Source organism: Pristis pectinata, chromosome 3 (assembly GCF_009764475.1).
Source record: "Pristis pectinata isolate sPriPec2 chromosome 3, sPriPec2.1.pri, whole genome shotgun sequence".
Taxonomy (NCBI): Eukaryota; Metazoa; Chordata; class Chondrichthyes; order Rhinopristiformes; family Pristidae; genus Pristis; species Pristis pectinata.
In genome coordinates, this window is record NC_067407.1 from 77,733,592 (window position 1) to 77,757,567 (window position 23,976).

The 23,976-nt window shown below is 42.6% G+C and overlaps 1 protein-coding gene across 1 annotated transcript in view; it reads right to left on the reverse strand.

Annotated features, from left to right (window-relative positions):
• Nucleotides 1-6,157: 6,157 nt before the first annotated feature.
• The window catches only part of LOC127567823 (glycogen phosphorylase, brain form), an 83,157-nt gene continuing 65,338 nt past the window's right edge, over nt 6,158-23,976 (reverse strand). The window contains exons 13-20 of the mRNA XM_052010934.1: nt 23,008-23,109; nt 22,380-22,527; nt 19,558-19,616; nt 18,062-18,203; nt 16,899-17,106; nt 12,065-12,199; nt 8,782-8,848; nt 6,158-6,493 (exon numbers count right to left, since the gene is read on the reverse strand). Coding sequence (XP_051866894.1) covers nt 6,341-6,493; nt 8,782-8,848; nt 12,065-12,199; nt 16,899-17,106; nt 18,062-18,203; nt 19,558-19,616; nt 22,380-22,527; nt 23,008-23,109 — 1,014 coding nt within the window. The 3' untranslated portion in view covers nt 6,158-6,340. The remainder of the gene's footprint in view (nt 6,494-8,781; nt 8,849-12,064; nt 12,200-16,898; nt 17,107-18,061; nt 18,204-19,557; nt 19,617-22,379; nt 22,528-23,007; nt 23,110-23,976) is intronic.

A 23,976-nucleotide genomic window follows, 5' to 3' on the forward strand; every position in this document is an offset into this window, starting at 1 on the left:
TTTTCTGAGAAGCACTAGATAAATGCAAGTCTTTTTGTCCATAATAAAGCAGGAATTGTATAAACACTCATCAGGTCAGCCAATTCTGATTAAACCCCCTAATGCCACCTTGAGGTTAGATGCAGATTGGAGGAACAGGACCTCACATTCCACTGTGGTAGTCTCCAAAGTGATGGTGTGAACATTGATTTCTCTAACTTCCAGTAACCAGTCCTCTCTGTCCCTTCTTTTTCTCTTCCCCATCCCACGGGCCTCCATTTTTCACCTCCCCCACTCTCTCAATCTGCCATTACCCACACATTCATCCCACTGGTTCCCCTTCTCACCTCCCTCTATTCCATTGTTCATGGTCCTCTCCTATCAGATTCCATCATCTTCAGCCCTTTGTCACTGCCACCTTTCATCTCCCAGCTACTTATATTATTCCCAGTCTCCCCCAACTTCTCCACCTGCCTATCCTGATGAAGGGTCTCAGCCCGAAACGTTGACTCTCCACCTCCCTCCATAAGTGCTGCCTGACCCGCTGAGTTCCTCTAGCACCTTTGTGTTGCTCCAGATTTCCAGCATCTGCAATCTCGTGTCTCTCTGATTAAACCCCGTATCGCTCCAGAAAAATACTGGGGTGGTTCTGTTGTTAGAGTTACTAGTGTTAGATTGGTGAAGCTGCCGTTCAGTCGTACACCTTTAATTTAACAATGTCGCCATGCTGGGGAGGCAGAATCATCAGGGACAACCTTTTACCTATTGACTTTTGCTTGTGGTTGATTCCAGCAGCGTCAAAAGACCTGTTGTTATCATCAGGTTCCACCCTTACTCAACTGTTTATGGATTTAGTTATCCCATGTAAAAAGACACCAAAGCACAACATTACTTTGTAATAGGGAATGCAGCTGAATCAACAGATGATTTCATTGTTAAACTTTCAGTGAGCATTTGTAACATCACATCTACAGGTTTCTGGTTGTGTCCATATTAATGTTTAACATTGTGGCTGGATGAAGCACAGAGTCCATGCTGAATGCTATGTGCTCCATTTAAGATGTTTTACAAAAGGGCCGTTGTCCCAAGGCTGTAATTGTTCTCTACAAATTCATCTAGTTGGACTCTTCATAAAGTGCTGCAGACCCCCTGGTTTTATGCTGCATTTTAATCACTGTCTAATATCCAGTGTCATTTGGGGAAAACTGTTTTATTAAAAGGTCAGTATTTGCCTGTGCAATTTATCAAAGTGCAGATGTTAAACAAGCAGGCAATACATTGAGAGAGTAGAAAGTGGAAATAATCCACATTTTGTTTTTTGTTACTTGAAATCAGATTTTTGAGAAAAAAAAACTGGAAAGTATGTTGCATCTAGACATCTGAGCCATAAACAGACTTAGAATTACTTTGGATAATCAAGACTGTTGATAATTGGAAGTTATTAATTCAAAGGTTAGAATTTATTGGGATAGTTTCTGTGAATGAGTGTGTCAGTTGTGACAGTTTCAGACTATAGGGAAGTTGGGGATTAAGGGAAACAGGCAGCAAAGTGGAGCTGAGGCAAAGATCAGACCAGCTGTGCTCTCACTGGAAGGCAGAGTACAGTGGAGTTGCCCTAGAGTGTAGCCTAATCATGCTCCTATTTCTTTTATCATAAAGTACACAATTTTGGCAATTTAGCTTTTGAAGTTATTGGAATTGTGATTCTGTTAGAAATGCAAGTTCCAACATTTTGCAGTTTGTTTTGCATTTCACCATTTTGTTGCAACCTTCAATGTAAAAGCAGCCCTCAAGGAGACTTCTTGGGTGTGCAGAGTGAAACCAGACCACTGAAATGGTGCTTCTCATACTCTTCATTGGACCCATCTTCATATTTTCATTAACTGCAGAAAACACATCTGTTCCAGCAGTTTATCATTTGTTAAAAGCTGCCAATGGGTGTTTTTTCCCCAACCAGTCTGCTTTAGTGTGGAATACAGCTGTAATTATCTCTGCAGTGGAACTCTAGGGCAATACTCATCTAAGGTCAATATTGTTAATGGTCTCTGGATGAATGGAAAAATGGTGCATTTTCTTAAGTGATGGGTTCGGTTCTACCATTGCCCAATATTATCTCTGCTGCAACATTCCAGTGACATAGGCTGTCCATTACTGCAATAGATTATGTTTTCACAATAAAATGCATGTCGTCACAGTTTTGGCACATGCACCAGAGATAATTTCATTCTTTGGTTATATGTAGTTCAGCACCTTGCTGGGTCAAAATTCTGCAACTCCCTAATCAAACTTAAGAGACTCCAGCTGGTTAGTGGCCAGGTCCATCAACACTGCCTTGCAGATCCATCAACACTGCCTTGCAGATCAGGGAGGACAGTAAATAAAAGGGCCTGTCCAGCATCCATGAGTAGGGAATCCTGTGCATGATTCGCATGTCCCTCTGTTTGTTCTGGTACAAGGGAAAGTTTCCTCTAAAATAGAGGTTTGAGAGTTGACCTGATAGAGGGTTTTTAAATTATGCAGGGGATGAGAAAGTAGATGTAGAGATGTGTGAGGGGAAACCAAAACCAGGGACCATGACTAAAGCTAGTCATTCAATCCAATAAAGAACACAGGCACATAAGCAAGTACTGAAAATGTAAAACTCACAATCATACAAGTTCACTAATGTAGATGCATTTAAAGGGAAAGGTAGATAAATACCTGACAGGCACAGAAATATAAAGATGCACTGATGGTATTAGATGAAGAGCTGTGTGAAGTATTAACACAGGCATAGACAAATTAGGGAAATTTACCCATATCTGTGCTATGAATTATGTGTTTCATCTTTGTAAAAGCAAATGAGTTTTGCCTACTTACAACTACTAAAGATTTCAGTAACTTTTTTGTTGTTGCTATGTGCAGATGAGGAAGCAGTTGAATGGTTGTGTAAACATCAAATGTAATGGCATCTTACACTGCCTTGTGAACAGCCTGATTCAGAGGTCAAATGATTGCGTGATCTTGCACATTTTGTAAGCTGCTGAATCTAAGACTTTGCTTGAATATTAACTGAATTTATGTACTGTATATTTTTTAAATAAATAAAATCCTGAGCCTAGGCTGACTTATGGTCTTATGTGACACTACACACTAAGGTTCAGTATTTTGATTCTTAGGTGGGGGGGGGGGTTTTGTTCTATTGGATGAAGAAGTGTGAATCAGTGTTTGACATCCTTCCATAGCTGTGGTCAGAGATGCTCATAACTGTTACACACCCTGTGATTCCCACATTCCCAACTTTTTATACCTGTTGATCATACCTGCCACCTGAAATTTTTTTTTTAAACCAAACTACTAGTCACATCAGAAGGATGTGGAAGCCATAGAAAAGGGTTGCAAGAGGAGATTTACAAGGATGCTGTCAGGATTGGGGAGCAGGAACTCAGCCTTTTCTCCTTGGAGTGACGGAGGATGAGGGGGGGACCTGATAGAGGTGTACAAGATGATAAGAGGCATTGATTGTGTGATAGTCAGAGGCTTTTTTCCCCAGGGCTGAGATGTTGCTACAAGAGGACATAGGTTTAAGGTGCTGGGCAGTAGGTATAGAGGAGATGTCAGGGGTAAGTTTTTTTTAAAACTCAGAGTGGTGAGTGCGTGGAATGGGCTGCCGGCAACGGTGGGTGGAAATGGATATGATAGGGTCTTTTAAGAGCCTTAGATAGCTACATGGAGCTGAGATAAAGAGGGCTATGGGTAAGCCTAGTAATTTCTAAATAGGGACATGTTTGGCACAGCTTTGTGGGCCGAAGGGCCTGAATTGTGCTGTAGGTTTTCTATGTTTCTATTACCATAACTATGGATAGTAATTAATTTTCAATCATTTGCAATATTGCGATAGAATTAGTATTTTAAGACTCAAATAAGTAAACTGGTTTGATGTGCACTTGGGTCTCAATCATTTCTGCCCATTTTTAGGTTCAACTTAGTCTGATAACGTGAGATTCACAGATGCAACTTGACAACAGAAAACAGATGACATTCAGGGCAATATCTGACATGAAGTATACATTTACAAAACAAAGCATTTTTCTCTGTAAATGAAAACAGTGCCAAATACAGTTCTGAGGTGGCAGTGATGGGCTAACTCTTATTCCTAGATTATAATAGTCACACTAATCTGTCTTGCCAAACATGATGCCACTCCCTTTCTGCTTCTCTGGGAAGTCAATTTTTACCTGCAAGTGTCCACTTGGCAGGCAGCTGGTTCATTTAAATGGAATAACAAAAATTTCTCTTCAGACATCCCCATTACAATTTGAGGCATATCCAGGGCTGTGGGGGAGAACAAGGGAACAGTAGTCCAAAGGAGTATCCTGCAACTTATATTTACTAAAATTCAGGATCAATTACTCATCTAATGACTGTGCACACTGTACACTGAAGGCAGACTAGGCCCCAGCTGATCTCACTGCTCTGTCTCAATTGCTGCACTAGAATCTGTACGTGGAACCAGAGGAGAGACAGGTTTCGACACAGCAAATTGTGGTCTGGTCTACGTGAAGGAGATTTAATAGTTTGGGTACATTCAATTCTTTTTGAAAATCACCAAGGTAAAATGAAAGAGCAAGATTCTGGAGTTATTGGAGCCCACCCAATTTCTATATTTATAGCAGTAGAATAGGGGAAAGGTGTGTACAGTAGCACAGCAGTTGGCCTCCTTACCTCACACCTCCAGGGATCCAGCTTCAATCCTGGCCTTGGTGCTGTCCATGTAGAGTATGTACATTCTCCATGTGACTATGTGGATTTCCCCTGTGCGCTCTGGTTTTCACTTGCATCCTGAAACAAACTCTGTTTTCCTTACCACAGATGTTCCTCGACCTGCTGAGTGTTTTTAACATCATCTATTTTTGTTTCAAATGACCTGCATCTGTAGTTTTTTGATCTCCAGCTCAATGTACTGCTTGGATCACAAATGTGATCACAAAACTGCCATCTAGTGGCATATAGGTTGACTACAGCTGAATGGGCATTGTTCACTTTCTTCATTGGATGTGGGGATCACTGGCTTCCTCATTGGTACGCTAGTTATTGCCTCTCCATAATTGGCACCAAACTGAGGGGCTTGCTGGGTTCTTCCAGAGGATCAATAAGACTTAAGCATATTACTGTGTGTCTGAAGTCTAAAGTCAGTCAGTTGGGATTAGTACAGCAAATTTCCCCTCAAAAGGCTCTGAACCAGAGACAATAAAAGAAGTTATTCAAACTCAAATTCATTACTTAAAGTGCTGTTAACATTTGAGGGGTTGGGTGGGGGGGTGGGTCACAGCTTGAGCTACAGAGTGGATTCTGCAGGTATAGGCACTGCCTGGGATAGTCAGTAAAATCCCTGCCACCAAAATTCGGGATGAAGTGCAACAAGGCTGAGGGGACAGACATTGCACAATTTTTAGACCCAGCACTTTACAAGCTTCCAGCTTAGTGCACGAAGTTCAATGATTTAGGATAATGAGTCTGCTATGTGCCATTTACACCACTCTCAGACTAACATTTTGTTTCCATGCCCTGTTGCCTTTCAGTACCATCCCATTCATTCTCCCCTCCCCTCTTCTGGGCCTTAAAAACTTGGTTACTTCCAGTTCTGATGACAGGTCATTGACCTGCACTGTTGATTGTTTTCTGCTTCTCAGATGCTGCCTGACCTGCTGTGTAATCCCAACATTTTCTGCTTTAATTCAGATTTCCAAGGTGACTTTGCTTTTTTTTGTTGAAATTACATCTAGGTTCAAAGTACAGTTTTAGGAAACTATGAAGTTCGTCATCAGAGCTGTTGGGATCCTGGGAAATCACTGCACAGATAATCAGCAAGGCATTAATAACTCATGGAGAATATTGCTTCTATTCTCTTCCACCTACTTCAGAGGAATAACTTTCAATTGCAAATCTAACCCAAGTGGCCAACAAATCAATGATGAAACAATCCCTTGGCACATAGTCATGCTGAGAATGTTTTAATGGATTCTTAAAATCTTCTGCTTTCCACCCAGAGCCCACAACTGACAGTAAATGTTCAGAGCACAGGAAAATTAGGACTCAGAACTTATCCTTTCTTTGAAGAACAAAGATTTATCCTTATTATAGAAATCTACGTTTAAAAAACTATTCCAGTAAGAGACATCACAGATACAAGCATTCCTTCACTTAAACTCATGTTTTAATAAGGTGCACAATAGGTGTGTTTTATAAAAGACAAACAAATGCAACGTGATTCCCATGATATACACTAATCTGATATTTTGGGTAGAAGTAAGGACAAAACACAAGAGCCTAGACTGCACACACTACTCGTCATATAGATAAGCGATGAGCACTCAACGTACTATGATTTGGGTTCATTCGGAGGGGGAATCTTTACGTCAGAGGGCTCCACCCCCCAAATCTCTCTGGCATAACTCTTTGATGTTCTATCACTTGAGAACTTGCCAGAGTTTGCAATGTTTTTTATTACCATCTTGGTCCAATCCTTTGGGTTCTGTGAACAGAAAGAACAGCACTCACCAACTTGCAACACACTGCTGAAAGTAAATCATGCAGAGACAGAAGCGGGTACTGTAACTGAGTTATCCCTGCAGCCCAAACATACTGTCTACAAGGAAACAGAGTATCCTGTCACACACAATCTGCCAGTCAATTAATTTTAACAGATGCCAACTCGTTTGGTTTAGTGTCCCACAGAACGGTGACCGGACTCCAGAAGTGCTTTGCTGTGTGCAGTGGGTCAACATTCCAGTCCAATTGGGTGCAAGGAATTCCTTCTGTTTACTAAATGGGCAAAGTTCAATGCTGAGGCTTGTGCCTGTGACTGCTCAATGAAATGAGGTACTGTGGAGATGGTATACAAGGCTGTTACAAATCAGTGTTGATCCGTACACTGAATCAAAACCCATCCTGTTGTGTATTGTAAAAATCCACTGTCACAGCACAGACACAAACCCTCCACCAGTCTACAAGTGGCTGATCTCTCCCTGACCAGTTCCCTCATCTCACCCCAGGTAACCGCGCAACAATCACTTGTCTGATTGACGTGTTTGCCAGAATACCTGAATAATTCATTCCAAAACTTGATTAGATTGAAGAGAAATTTAAACAAAAGGCATTTAACTCCAAACCACAACACCCAAGTCCCGAGATCAAGTGGCTTACTGAGTTAGGAGCCAACCTTTCACCCTCAAAAACAAATCAGGGCACTGACTCACCGAACAAAGAGTCGCCTCTGTTGGTTAACACACCAAGTTGATCTTTGCCGTTCAGATCCACTCACAGACTGCCCCAGTAGTGTTTCACACCCCCTACCAACAACCTCTAGTGAAGAACACCAAGTTCATCAAATCACATGCCATTCTCACATCTCCCAGCACTTCTCACAAGCAGGCCAGTTAACTGCTTGGCTTTAGGGACTTGTAGTTCCCTCCTCCCTTCCTGGGAATAACTTAATTCCATTGCACTAATTGTCCTACCTTAAACACAGGAGGGGTAAGAGGTTACATATTCTACAGCTGTTACCGCAGTTAACACTCACACATTCTGACTCAGTGAGAGAGATTCTGGGCTTGAAACAGACATCTACATTTTTATCAACAAGACAACGAGGTGCAGAGGAATTGCTAACCTACCCCAAAACAATCTGTATTCTTAAAGTGATATAACCAACACCTTTACAATTGATTCCTCTTATCAGGTCACAGGCTGAAGTCACAATCCAGACAGCCGGTAGTATAATCTAGACCAGGACTTGTGTATTGGATTGCCAGAGGTACCATGGAATGTTTAAACCAAAGGCCTCCCTCAGTGGATGGAACCACTGCATTATGTTGAAAAACCACAGGAATTCATCCCATGCCCTTTTGCCAATATTTATCCCTCAGCTAACAGCTGTGTGGAAGCTTGCTGTGCACAATTGGCTGCCATGCTTCTACACTGCCACAGAGATCACCTTCCAAAATGTCTGCACAAGCTGTAGAGCACTTTGAAAGTTTGGGGGTTGTGAAGGGTTCTGTACAAATGCAAGGTTACTGGAAATGAGATCATCTGCCTGCTTGAGGTGGGTGTCCAGGATATGCATGACCCACAAGCGGTGGGAACTGGACCTACTTCAAGGAGACATCATGGGAGAGTTTCCAAACCTCTTAGAAACCTAGAAAACCTACAGCACAATTCAGTGCCCTTCGGCCCACTAAGCTGTGCCGAACATGTCCCTACCCTAGAAATTACTAGCTTACCCATAGCCCTCTATTTTTCTCAGCTCCATGTACCTATCCAACAGTCTCTTAAAAGACCCTATCATATCAGCCTCCACCACCGTTGCTGACAGCCCATTCCATGCACTCACCACTCTGAGTAAAAAAACTTACCCCTGACATCTCCTCTATACCTACTCCCCAGCACCTTAAACCTGTGTCCTCTTGTGGCCACCATTTCAGCCCTGAACTGACCTGGAGATTGCTCAGGGTTAAAGATTACTCTCCAGGGCATTTTTTGCTTTCACTTCAATCCAAATGGACTCATGAGAGAGCAGAGCTTAACATATGCAGGATACATTATAACATCTGGTAAATCTACACAACAGATGGAGTCATGATACAACAGAGAGCTTTGTGCGTATTGTACACATTACTACTGGGTGTGTCAGGTGACCAATGAGCAGGGGTCAGGGACCAACCCTAGAGGCCATGTGATGAAACCTCCTGCAACCTGGCAAGTCATGAGAGAAATGCCAATAGCATTTGGTGACTGAATTAACAGAATAATGGATTACCTTACCTTGTAAAGCTCACTAACTCTCTCTTGGCATTTGATGTATGCTTCAAAATCAGCAAACACTTTAAACCTGAAAGAAATGAAAGCCAGGATTGAGAGCCCAGTATGAAGTTGTTGCAAACAGCTAGCCCAAAGAGCATGAATGACTGAATTAAATACACCAGTGCTTAAACACAAGTGAGCCCGTCTAACATAAAAACATTATTAGAATTAAATAACAGACAGGGTTTCAAAAGAGAATTACATTAAATAAATTGTGTCAAACAATGTCGAGAGCTTTGCCTTTTTAAACTTCAGCCAACAGCCAATGGATGGGCAGAGTTGGGCAAACTGTAAACTGAACAGAGATCGTAGGTCAGTGAGAAGGGGTTCTCACAGTCAGTTACGGAGCGGAGCCACAGAACCCCAGCATTCCGCAGCACGATTAGGGAGCTGGGCATCTAACATCTAGTTCTCCTGTGTTTGATACCGTAGTGGTTCTCAGTAACCCGAGTACATTTAAGGAGTTTATACCTGTCCAGATCTTGCTGGATGCAGGTGCAGACAATATTCAGGCATTGGCTGCACATTCACAGTATGCGTGTCAGATAATGACCGTCTGCAACAAGGGGAAACCCAAGCAATGCCCTTGACATTCAATGACATTTCCACTGGACCAGTCACATAAATACTGTGCCACAAAGTGGGGCAGGTGGCTCAAATGATTCGACACCCCAAAGTCTTTCCACCATCCACAGATCCGGAGTGTGATGGAATACTGTCCACTTCCCTGGATGAGGGCAACTCCAACAGCACTTCAAGCAGCTCAACACCGTCCAGGACATTCACTCCCTTGCTGCTGCACTGCAAGTGCAGTGCGTACCAATTACAAGGCCAACTGCAGTATCTCCCGTTCAGCAACACCTTCCAGATGTACGGTCAGGCAGTACTTAAAGTGGATGCATCCCCAAAGATAAAGGGGGTGCAGTGGGGAGTGGGTACCAGAGGCTGCTGAAGGGAAACTAGGAATTCAAATACAATAGGACATAGATTTAAGCTGAGAGCAGTAGGTGCCTGGAACAGGCTGCCAGGGGAAATGTGGAAGCAGATATGATAGTGGTATTTGAGAGATTGTTAGACACAGGAACATGCAGGGAATGGAGGGGTATGGATCATGTACAGGCAGAGGAGACTTAGTTTAATTTGCCATCATGTTTGGCATAGAATAGGACCTTCAGCCCACAATATCTATGTTCTGATGGTGCTGGCCATCATCTTCCAGTCCTTAATAGATACAGGGCAGGATCAACAGAATGGAAAAATGCAAATATTACACTTGTTCAAAATAAGCAGAGATCAATAAACCTGGTAAGTATGCTCAGTTTGATATGGAGAAGCTTTTGGAACCAATATCCTGGAGAACATCAAGAGCCAGATGGACAGAGGATAAAAGGGAAATCAGGTGCTGTCAGCTTGATTAAGTTTATTGATACAAAATTGGCTATGGAAAAACAGAATTGAGATGAATGGCTTTATCCCCCTGTAGTGGTGGGAGACATTTTGTGCCATTCCTCAAGATTCAGCTACAAGACCACTGCTGAATTTTATGTTAGTGACTTGGAAGTACAGCCTACAATTTCAAAATCTGCAGATGACATAACATTTAAAAATGCAGTGAACATTAAAGAAAACAATATTAGATTTCACAAGGACATATTGCCAAAAGGAAGATTGAGAAAAGGACAGGAAGCAATATACAGTATAAAACTTTAAAAAGGCACTCACTACAAGAAACACCTGGGGTGCTCGCAATCAAAACTTTAACAGTAGCAGGGCAGGTTAAGATAAATGGTTAATAACATGTCTGGGGTCCTGGGTTTTATAAAGAGGTGCCTAGAATACAAAAGCCATGAAGTTGTGCTAAACCTATATACAACTCTTGGTCTCAGACCAGAATACTGTGTCTAATTCTGGACACCCTGCTAGGAACATGGAAAGATTTTGGAAAGGGTACTGGAGATTTACGAGAACACATAACTCCATGTTTCCAGGGATGATGAATTACAATGAATGGGATAGGCAGACAATGTGTGGGGTTGTGCACCTTAGAACCTAGTAGAAAGCATGAAACCAATTCACCAAGGTATTGACTACCTATTGCTCCAGACAGCTGGCACCGACATCTGACCTTCTAGACAATACATCTGAGTTGTACCTTGGCAGCCCTGAAACTGAGTGCAATATACTCCCAGCAAATTGTTCAGAATGTTTACCTGGACAGAAATTCCCAGATAAATGCTCAACAATGTATTTTTTTTAATATTAAAATTAATATGTCCTGAAACCTGGGACTACTGAAAAAATAATTGGGAAGCAGTTTGTAAGAGTTTCAACATTAATCCAAAAGCAAATGTTGGAAATTTGAAATAAAAACCAAAAATACTGTTCTCTGCTGGTCAGAGAGCATCTGTGGAGAAAGAAATAACAAAGTCTGAGACCTTTCCTCAGAATGATCTGAAGGAACATCATGCACTTGAAAAGCTAACTCTGACTTAACCTGCTGAGTCCTTCCAGCATTTTCTACTTTTGAGTTTGACCATCTGATATCTTTGATATACAGCAGGAAGGTATTAAGTTCTAGGCAAAACATCAAAATTTTCATGTTCTGTGTCCAATGAGTTCACATTAAGACTGCACTTGAAAGTTCTATCCGGGCGCAAGTGTCGTTGTAAGGTTGGCATTTATTGCTCATCCCAACCTCCCCAAGTCAGTGCAACTGAGTGGCTACTGAGCCACTTCAGGATGAGAGTCAAATTTAGGTCAAACCATGTACGACAACAGATTTCATTCCCTGAAGAGTAAGGCAAGATAAGATATGATATCTTTATTAGTCACATGTTCATCAAAACACAGTGAAATACATCTTTTTGCGTAGTGATTGGAGGGGCTTCTGGCACCAACATAGCATGCCCACAATTTCCTAACTTGTATGTCTTTGGAACGTGGGAGGAAACTGGAGCGCCTGAAGGAAACCCACGCAGAAACAGGGAGAACGTACAAACTCCTTACAGAGACAATGGCTGGATTTGAACCTGGGTCGCTGGTGCTGTAGAGCGTTACACTAATCTCTACACTACTGTGCCACTGTATTAGTTAGGATTTTACAATAATCTGGCAACTTCATGATCACTTTTACCAGATTTGATAAAAAGGATAAAGTCACTAATACAGTGGACTTTAACTCTTCAAGGTTATTCATCCGGTAACATAAACCTGTACGAGCATGTTGGTCAGTTATGTTCATTACCTGTCATGGTGCATCAACATGTTAACCACATCCTTAAACAGCTCTGGTTCTTTCGGGGAGAAATATCCACTGCTGATCTGATCCATGGCCTGCCTTAGCTCTGGCAGCTTGTTGAAATATTCTTTGGCATTATATCTACATGAGCCACAAACATCAGAAGACAAGGATATTATTTAAGGTTCACATTTAGTATCATAATGAAGGCTTGAAAAATGAACAGCACAATGTGGCTAAAAGAGAAAAAGACAGTCAAAGGCACAGAGTCACTGACCTTCAAGGATACACCTATCTATACCAATCCCGTTTACCAGCACTTGGCCTGGAGCCTACTGTGCCTTGGTGATTCAAGTGCTCATTCCAGATGCTTCATAAATCTTTCAGGCATATCTGCCTCCCCCACCTTCTCACCCAGTGCATTCCAGACCAACCACCCTTTGGGTGAAAAAGATTTTCTTCAGATTCCCTCTAAATCTATTACCCCTTACCTTAAACCTCTGCCCACTGGTCTTGGGCATCTCTGCCACAGGAAAAGTTTATTACTATCTACCCTAGCTATGCCTCTCAAATTTATATGTCGCTATGTGAGTTGGCAAGTTGGATCCAAAATTGGTTTGATCAAAGAAGGCAGTGGGTAGTGGTGAAGGGGTGTTTTTCCTGACCAGAGGTCTGTGACCTGTGGTGTTCCACAAGGATCAGTTGCTGGGATCACTGTTGTTTGTAATGTACATTAATGACTAGGATGAAATGTAGGTGGAAATGCAAATACAAGTTTGAAGATGATGCAAAAATTGGTGAAGTTGTGGATAGTGAGGAAGGTTGTCAAAGGATACAGCAAGATATAGATCAGCTAGAAATTTGGGTAGAGAAATGGCAGATGGTGTTTAATCCAGACAAGTGTGAGGAGTTGCATTTTGGGAGGTCAAATGCAAGAGGAAAGTACACAGTAAAATGTTAGGACCTTTAAGAGCATTGATGTACAGGGGGATCTTGGGGGGGGGGAGGGGGGCAAAGTCCATAGCTCCCTGAAAGTGGCACCACAAGTAGAAAGGGTGGTAAAGAAGGCATATGCCATGCTTGCCTTCATAGGCCAGGGCATTTAGTATAAAGGCTGGGAAGACACGTTGCAGTTGTGTAAAATTTGGAGTATTGCGTGCATTTCTGATTTCCACACTATAGGAACGATGTTGAGGCTTTGGAATGGGTGCAGAAGAAGTTCACCAGGATATTACCTGGACTGGAGGGAATCAGCTCCAAGGAAAGATTGGACAGACTTGGATTGTTTTCTCTGGACTGTCAAAGGCTGAGGGATGAATTGATGGTATATAAAATCATAAAAGGCATAGGTTGGGTAGAAAGTCAGAATCTTTTTCCCCCAGGGTGGAAATGTCAAATACCAGAGGGGGTAGCTTTGGGGGGTGGGGGGGGGAAAGAGGGGGTAGGGGGTAAGAGCAAGAGTTTAAAAGGAGATTTGTGAGGCACATTTTTGTTTTACTCAGAGAATGGCAGGTGCCTGGAATGCACTGCCAGTGGAGGTAGTAAAAACAGATACCACAGCAACATTTAGAGGCATTTAACAGACATGAGAACAGGCAGGGAATAGCAGGATACAGACCACATGCAGGTAATTGGGATTAGTTGGATCGGCATCATGGTTGACACAGACATGGTGGGTCGATGGGCCTGTTCATGTGCTGTACTTTCCCCATTATGTTTTATCAGGTTCCTCGCTTAACCTCCTCTGCTCCAAGGAAAACAAACACAGCCTATCATAAAACCTTAGAGTACTACAGCACAGAAACAGGCCCCTTGGCCCAACTAGTCCATGCCGGCCTGACCTTCTGCCTAGTCCCATCTACCTGCACCCTGACCCTATCCCTCCAAACCCCTCCCATCCATGCACCTATCCAAACCTCTCTTAAATGTTACAATTGAACCCGCATCTACCACTTCCGCTGGCAGCTCGTTCCACACTCACACCACCCTGTGAGTGAAGAAGTTTCCCCTCAGATTCCCCTTAAATATTTCACCTTTCATCCTAAACCTATGACCTCTAGTTCTAGTCTCACCCAACCTGAGGGGAAAGAGCCTGCATGCATTCACCCTATCTATAACCCTCATAATTTTGTATACTTCTACAAGATCTTACTTCATTCTCCTGCGCTCCAGGGAATAAAGTCCTAACCTATTCAACCTATCCCTATAACTCAGGTCCTCAAGTCCCAGCAACATCCTTGTAAATTTTCTCTGCTCTTTCAAGCTTATAGACATCCATCTTGTAGGTAGGTAACCAGAACTGCACACAATACTTTAAATTTGGCCTCACCAACGTCTTGTACAACTTCAACACAACATCCCAACTCCTGTATTCAATGCCCTGATTTATGAAGGCCAATGTGCCAACAGCTCTCTTTATGACCCTATCGACCTGTGATGCCACTTTCAAGGAACTATGGATCTGTATTCCCAGGTCCCTCTGTTCTACTGCACACCTCAGAGCCCTACCATTCACTATGCAAGTCTTACCCTGGTTTGTCCTCCCAAAGTGCAACACCTCACACTTGTCTGCATTAAATTCCATCAGCCATTTTTCAGCCCATTTTCCTAGCTGGTCAAGATCATGCTGCAAAAAACTTTGATAGCCTTCCTTGCTGTCTACTACGCTCCCAATCTTGGTGTCATCCACAATTTTGCTGATCCAGTTTACCACATCATCTAAATCATTAATACAGATGATAAACAACAACAGACCCAGCCCCAATCCCTGCGGCACACCACCAGACACAGGACTCTAGTCAGAGAGAGAACCATATACTACCACACTCTGGCTTCTTCCACTAAGCCAACGTTGAATCCAATTGTCTTCTTCATCCTGAATGCCAAGTGACTTAACCTTTGGACCAGCCTCCCACGTGGGACTTTGTCAAGGGACTTGCTAAAGTCCATGTAGACAACATCCACTGCCTTTTCCTCATCAACCTTCTTGGCAACCTCCTTGAAAAACTATAAGATTGGTTAGACATGACCTACCACACACAAAGCCATGTTGATTATCCCTAATTGGGCCCTGTCTATCCAAATACTCATATCCTGTCCCTTAGAATACCTTCCAATAATTTACCCACGACTGACATCAGGCTCACCAGCCTATAACTTCTTGGCTTATTCCGAGAGCTTTTCTTGAACAATGGAATAACATTAGCTATCCTCCAGTCCTCTGGCACCTCATGGCTAAGGGAGTTTTAAATATCTCTGCCAGGGCCCCTGCAATTTCTGCACTAGATTCCCACAAGGTCCCAGGGGACACCTTGTCAGGGCCTGGGGATTTAATCCACCTTAATTTGCCTCAAGACAGCCAGCACCTCCTCTTACATAATACGGATACGGTCCATAACTTCACTACTCTTTTGCCTCAGTTCTATAGTCTCTGTGTCTGTCTCCAGAGTAAATACACATGCAAAAAATTCATTTAAGATCTCCCCCATCTCTTTCGGTTCCATGCATAGATGACCACACTGATCTTCAAGAGGACCAATTTTGTCCTTGCTACCCTTTTGCTCTTAATATAGCTATAGAAACCCTTGGGATTCTCTTTCACTGTCTGCCAGAGCAACCTCATGTCCTCTTTTTGCCCTCTGATTTCTCTCGGGTGTTCTCTTGCATTTCTTATATTCCTCAAGCTCCTCATTTGCTCTTAACTGCCTATACCTGATATGTACCTCCTTTTTCTTTACTAGGGCCTCAATAAACAAGGTTCCCTAAACTTGCTAGCCTTGTCTTTTATTCTAACAGGAACATACAGATTCTGTACTCTCAGTATTTCACTTTAGAAAGCCTCCCACTTCCCAAGCATCTCTTTGCTGGAAAACAGCCTATCCCAATTCACGCCTGCCAGATCCCTTCCGATGCCATCAAAACTGGCCTTCCTCCAATTTAGAATCTCAACCCCAGTCTCTCCTCTTAACTGAAATGCTCCATCCGAAGTAATGTGCTGCTGAACCTCCTCTGCACCCTCTCCAGAGCAAATCACGTCTTTCCTATAGTGTGACAACCAGAACTACACACCATGCTCCAGCTGTGGCCTAACCCAGGTTTTATATATTGTACCAAGACTTCTCTGGTCTGATAGTCTACACCCCAGCAAATGAAGGCAAGCATCCCTTCTGCCTTCTTCACCGCCCTATCTACCCATGCTGCCACCTTCATGGACCTTTGGACTTGCACACCAAGCTCCTTCTGTTCCTCAATACTCCCCAGGGCTCTACCATTCCTAGTTGATGTCCTTATTCCCCCCTCCCTTCCCCCCCCCCCCCCCAAAAACACATCATCTCACACTTATCAGAATTAAATTCCCTCTGCCACTACTTTGCTCAGTTTATAAACTGATCAGGATTATTCTGTAGCCTAAATCTGCCCTCCTCACTGGAGAGAGATTACTGTTTTCAAAGCTTCATGACATCCTTGAGCACTTCACAAGCAATGAAATAATTCTGCAGTACAGCCACCGTTGTAGGAAACAGCAGCTAGATTGTGCACAGCAAGCTCCCATAAACAGCAATGCAAAGACCACTTCAATTACAACTTGAGGGATAAATGTTAGCTGGCTGAGTTATCGCTTAGTGCTCTGGGATCCTTCTAGCCTGCTGAGATGGTCCCTTGTTCAATGTCCAGCCTCAATTGTTTCCTACAGTCCAAGCCTAGGCTTTAGTACTTGAATCACTGGAGTCAGCTTTGAATTCCTGATTCAGGTGCCAAAGTGCTATTGCTGAACCAAAGCCACCTTGACAAAGACAGAGGAATCTCATTGCAGCAAGTTATCTAACAATTTAAGACTAACCCCTTTTTATCAAGTGCCTCAACTTCCTTCACTCTCATGCCAAAGATGAAGAGATTCTCTTCTCCTGCCTCCTCTGCCATCTCGACATTGGCGCCATCCATGGTTCCTATTGTCAGGGCTCCATTCAGCATAAACTTCATGTTGCCTGTTCCTGAAGCCTCTGTACCAGCTGTCGAAATCTGTTCAGACAAGTCCGACGCCGGGATCACTGTGGTTAAAGAGAGGAAAGGGAATAAAAGGCAACAATTTAATGCCATTATTTGGCGAAGTCGGAGGATGCCCCGTTTTTCCCCTTGCTGGGTTGAGCTTTCCAGACTCCAACTCCATCCAACGTCAACTTGCAGTTACACCTCACCTTTAATGACGTAAGACGTCCCAAGGCCCTTCACAGGAGGCGCAGAGGCACTCTGACATGGAGACAGCTTGTCAAAGTCAAACACATGTAGCACAGAGGTCGTTGAAGCTGGAAATCAGCAGCTCCACCAACCGTGGCAGTTTGTGGTGATGGTGGGATTCCTAGTGGTTCGATGGATTTGCACCTCACTTCCAAAGGCCATTCTGTTCTTAATTTGTTGTTGGGATTGGAATATTTATAAAGAGTTGGTCGTCAATATGGGGAAAGATCAGGCTTACAATGTCTTGTTCATACTCTTGAAGGTGGAGTTCCTTAAAACTACTCTTCAACGTTAGAAATCCTCACTGGTAAGAAGAGGCCAGAAACAGAAGTGGGCACATCCCCTGCTCTTTCCCTGTGGTCCTGTACATTATTTGTCCCTCAAGTGCCCATCCCATGGCCCAATTAATTGTTTGCCTCATCTAAAAAGCACAGTTTTAGAACCTAATTGAATAAGATAATTTTAGAGGGCTGAATGGCCTACTTTCGCTTCCAAAACAAAAAGAAACTGCAGATGCTGAACATGTGAAATAAAAATTTGAAGGATCAACCTGAAATGTTAACTGTTTCTCTTTCCATAAGTGCTGCCTGAACTGCAGAGTATCTTCTGGTTGTATTTTTGTTCCTGTGTTGCTTTCCTAGAAACCTGCAGGCTGCTGTTTCAGAAAAACTGACCGATCAGAACTCTTGGTCCATTTTCTCGACCGAAAGCCAACAGCTTTAAGTAAACACACGAGCTCTTGATTCTCATGACTCTTGTCTACTGTACCTTTCTCAGCCAGGGACACCCGGTAATTCTCCAGGAAGATGACCTTCAACCTGTCACCCACAATGGGGTCATTGTTGACAACATTTCCAACTGAAGTGATGAGTTTGATGATCATCTTGGCCATGTGGTAGCCTGGAGCAGCCTGTAAAAGACCAGGAGAAACTCTGTGAATGTGTGTCAAGATGGAGACAACAAAAGACTGCAGATGCTGAAATCTGGAGAGACAAACAATCTGCTGGAGGGACTCAGTCTGTTGGGCAGCATCTGTGGGGGGAAAGCTGTGTTCCCTCTCCTCCCTCACTCCTGATTCTGAATTTTCTCATTGGATAAAATAACTTCTCTCTAGTTCTCATTTCAAAACCTTTAATCGCCTGGACAGCTCAACTTTAACACCTCAAATTTTAATTGAATGAAAAGAATAAAAGTACCCTGGATTCTTTCAACTACTGTATATTTGCAATTATTATATTTACTGTAGTCAAAGGTTTGTTGTACAGACAATAAATATTCAGCTGTTACCTCAGAACACTGTTTAATAAGCTTTGCTGTATATCAAGTGTCATTTACATCTTCAAAATGGCAATCGCTATAAACAGTCTATGAAATCTCAATTAACATGGTAGTCAATGGTTAACCGAACCTGGTAGAAACCTCTCAGGGAATTGATCCTCTCCTGGAGGGAAAGGAATCTACTTCTGCAAGTGGCTGTGTTACTTGGAGGCAACGATCACAACGAGAAAGGCAAAAAGACTGTAGATACCAGAAATCCGAAAGAGATCATCATATGTATGAGCACTTGAAACAAAGTATAAAAGGTTACAAACCAAGTGCTGGTAAAAGGAATGAGTATAGGTGGGTACTTGATAGTTGGCTTGGACAGGGTGGGCCAAAAGGCCCTCTACTGTGCTCTATAATCTCACACCTCTATAAACAGAAACTGCTGGAAATACACTGTAAATTAGGCAGCACTTCTAGAGAGGGGTAAAAGCTCTCTTCCCACAGGTGCTCCATGGCCTGCTGAGTATTTCCAGAATTTTCTGTTTTTATTTCACACTTACACAGTTCCTTTAATGCAGAAAAATACTGCAGGAGTGTCAGCAAACAAATTTTAACCAAACAAGCTCATCTAACATGGCTCAGTGTCAGAGGCTTCAAGGGGGCTCTTCCTGAAGCAATGTCACGTGGAGGTGGAGAAGTTTAAGGAGCAAGTTCCAGAGATTCAGGGCCAGAGAGCTGAAGACAAGACCATCACTGGTAGTTAAAGGGAATGAGGGATACACAAAACTGGAGGTGCTCAGAGATCAGAGGGTTATTGGACCATTGGAGGTTGCAGGAGGGTGAAGCCATGGAGAGATTTGAACATGGAATAAGAGGATTTTTTCCAGAAAAATGTGAGCTTCATCTCAGTATTACTTTGCTTCTGGCAATAACACAACTTGCTACATTCAAAAACTTATGCTTCACAAACTGAACCCGACTCTCTCCTGTTCCCCTACCTTTCCTCCAATCAGCACCGTCCTCGGCACAAAGGTTTTGTTTGGTTCCTTTTTGATACCTGGAAGAGACAAGAGACGATTTCAAAATAAACTGTGGCTCATTGGCACCTTCAGTCTTAAGACAAATTGATTCACTAACAAGGCCATCAATAGTTACCTTCTCAAAAGGTGGCAGTGAGCTGCCTTCTAGAACTTGTCCAGTTCATGGGGCATGCGTGCTTCCACAGCATTGTTATTTAAGAATTTAAAAGATTTTCATCCAGTCGAGATACTCACGAAGAGACTCAGGTTTCCTGGCCAGATTTAGAAACTCTAACCTCTAATCTGACTTTTTTTTCCTTGTTTAAAAAAAAGTGTGGGGGGGGGGGGGGATGGATAGGTTGGATTGGGAAAGGGAAGAGAGCCTCCACCAACTTGTTCCACAATTTATACCCGAGACTAGGAATCCCACAAATTGACATCCAAATCCTCAAATGCTCCACTGTACTTATTTGTGTGTTTGGCTTCTCTCTATCACAGTCTCGGACCACATTCCACCAACTTTGGGAACTTAGGGAAATGCAAAATAAATGTTTATGGGGGATTTTAACCATCTGGAAATTAACTGGCCAGCAGAGGTGGGAAAGGGGAAAAAGGGAATGGAACTTCTAAACAGTTATAGTATGTATGAAGCCTGCCAAGGAAGGAACCAGATACAACAGGTAGGAGAATTAAATATTTAGAGAATAGGGAATATATTGCTACACAGTTAATAAGCAAGAACAACATTGCATGATGGCATAATAAATTGTAGAAAAAAAGTTTTGAAGGGCTGCGAAGAGAACTTTGAACTTTCCAAAGGATAACAATTCTGGGAAACATTGGTATGGGACTGCAGTCAGAAGATTTTAAGTGATCCTCAGAGTCCAGGTGAAATTTATTCCACTATTACTCAGAGTCCAGGTGAAATTTATTCCACTATTAAACAAGAATAAACTAAACACTAATGACACAAAGATGAATAAAGACATTTAAATAAGTTTGAAATTGAGGAAAGAACGTGACAATAAATACACAGGCAGCAGGGGGCAGCACGAGAGGAAAGAATACGAAGATCGGGTAGAAATCCAAAGCAACTGAAATTTATCAAAGAACATTCAGCAAGATAACAAAATAATCCAAAGGCTCAAAAATGAAAAGGAAAATTGATATGGGAATAGATCCGTTATGGAATAAACAGGATTAAAAATCACGGGCAATGTTCAAATCAGAAATATTAAATCATTATTAGGCTTATTTTCAGGGAGAAAGATTAGCTGGACAGAACACTGGAAGATGAGATTAGAAATGATTAATTGCATTTAAGAGAAAAAGAAAATTAAATGAATCAAACACAAGGAGGATAAAATTCTTGGCCCAAAGAGATTGCACCCACACATCTTTACAATTAGGGAAGAGGCAGCAGAGGTTGCATTACACATAGTTAATAATTCAGAGAAAGGATAACTGTATCTAATTAAGAAAGAGACAGAACAATGCCAGTGAATCTCTGAACCAGTTGGCTTAATATCAGAAGATAGGTAATCGAATCTCTAATAAAAAACCTACAATCCAAAAATTTGATAATAAATAGAAAACCTGATAATGAATAGTCAACAAGCATTTTGAAAATATGCTCAACCATCCTCACCAATTCCTCTGAAGACATAACAAGGTGTAGATAAGGGTAATGAAGTTCATGTAATGATTCTAGGTTTCCCAAATGTCTCTGATAAGTTACAGCCACAGAACAGCCTAATGACTGCCCGAGCATTTACTTCCAAGGGGAAAATAAACAGTATGGATAGCCAACTGGCCAGCAGCAAGACAGGAAAAGGATAAACTCTGATCAGGGTAGCACAAGATCGAAAACAACAGATCATTCTTGTTCACAATAAGTAATATTGTTGTCCCAACAGCAACACAGCAGAGCACCGATGAATTATCAACAGAAGCACTGACATCCACGGATATGCCTTGTCTGCTGAATATTCCCAGAATTCTCTGCTTTATTTCAGATTCCCCAGTACCTGTGGTAATTTGCTTTTCTCCTGCAAACACTTACCAATACAAGGCTCAGCCTGCTGTTTGAACTAGAATAGTAAAATGCAGCTAGCCAATTTCCCCAACATGAAACCTGCTGTTCTCTCACTAACCTCAGGACTAAGCACCCCTAGCCCTCTCCCCAGTCATTCCTCACTGAATTGTCACGATTTCAACTTACAATGTAAACACCATGAAACCATCTCTTCCAGTCAGGAGGCTCACCTTGACCAGCTCTCTGCATCAGGATCAGGTTAACATGGGTTCAGGCAGCTAGATACAGTTCAGCCCCTTTACGTAATCAGCCTACTGCAGCAGACAGTCTGAAGTTGGGTCCAGCACAGGCCGCAACTAACAGCAGTTCCTTCTTCCCTCCCAACAGCGCACCTCAGCACCTGACCACAGACACAACACTGGGGCATTTTCCATTTTTTGTGCCAGCTACTGCTGGACAGAGGAAATGTTTCCACCGTAGCCCAGGCCGAGAACACTCTAGATCCACCCTCTGGGGCCATTCCCCTGCATTGAGAATTACCATAGACCCAGAGAGAGCTTCAACCTGCTTCCCTGATGTGAACGCAACGAGTACAACTCAGTTCGCCCCACATCACATACCTGTGTACGAACAATGGAGGCTAGAGATAGCTGGGGAGAAAGGGGTTGATTTGGAAACAAACCAAGTCCATTTTCAACAATCCAGTAGTAGTAACTGAAAGAAAAACCGGATGGACAGTAGGAACCATGGGAAGATTATAACTTACGGTTGTAGAGAGTGATAACATGTAAGCAATTCAATAGCTGCCTCTTGTACTCATGGATCCGCTTGACATGGACATCAAAGATGGAGGAAGGGTTGATTTTGAGCTTGTACTCATGCTCCAAATAAGCTGCAAATTTCAGTTTGTTCTCCTAAAAAAAAGAATGACAATGCCCAAACAATAAGTCTGCAGTTTATTGCACACTTGCTGTTCTGACTGGAAGCACTTTCAAACGTAGTCATTTATAATGTCAGAAACACAGCAGCCAAAACAAGTCCCCTCAAAGAGCAAGGCAACACTGACCAGATGACCCGTTTAAATGAGGTTAGTTCATTGCTTTCAACATTGAGGAGAAACAGCGCTGTTTTTCCTCAATGATGAAAGCATTGAGAAAAAAAAGGGATGTTTTACATCAGGAAGGTTTAGCATCATATTCAAATGATGGTATCACAGGCAGTAAAATGCTCCACTGGGGACCACACAGGAGTATCAGATTTAAGTCACTGGAATGGGACTTGAACCTACAATCTTCTTGCCCAGAGGACAAGGTAATACCACAGTGAACACAAACATCAAAGACTGTTTAATCTTTAATTTCACGTAGCAGAGACTACAGAATGGTTTCTTGTACCTGTTTCACATTGGCCACATCTCGAATGAAAGCTTCATTGTCAACAAAGGCCAGCAACTTCTTCAGCTGGTGCAGGTCTGTGATGAAACCCTCTCCAATCCTCTACAGAGAAAAGACAAGAACCTTCTCACCGGCATTGTATGAATAGTGTTGAACCAAAGATGGGGGGGGTCTTTGATGTGCACAATTCACTATACAACAACAACAACTTGTATTTATTCAACAGCTTTAATTTGAGACCTTGACTCAATATCATTGGGAGGTCTTTCACCTGGGAGGGCAGGCAAAGCCTGTGTTCAGTGCCTCATTTGAAACACGGAAACCATCCACAGTATACTGCAGCATCTGGATGGTTCTGGCACAACCTGGAGTGGAACTTGTAAGATGGAACAAGAGCCAAGCTCAAAGATATCAAAGGAAGTAAGAAAGAGGGAGCAGAGAAGGAGGAATAGATAAGATAGGAAGAATGAAAGTTCATTTTCCTAAAGGATGTTTTACATAGAAATTAACCTTGATAGTTTGAAGTAGGAAACACACCAACATCCCACTGATATTATTAATGGATCTGTGCAATTGTACAGTTCCTCAAATATGATAGTGATCAAACAAAGTGTGTCAGCAATTCACACACTTTCTGATGATGGGTCGCAGGCCTGAAACATTGCATGGGTGCTGCTCGACTTGCTGAGGCCTTCCCAGCATTTTCTGGCTTTGTTCCAAGTATGGGGGTGTTTGGCCAGATGACTGCAGATATGTTCAAGTGAATAAGTTTGAAGGATGTTTTTATTGAAGGAAGGGAGAGATCAGTTTAGAGACAAATTCAACAGCTGGGGGTCTCAGCAGCTGCAGGCACAGCCAACAAAAGAGGAGAGATTAATATCAGGGACGTGCAGGACGTCAGACCGAGGGGGACGCAGAATCCTCGGTTATAATACAGGTAGCTGCCATGCTGAAATGAGGAGGCCATGG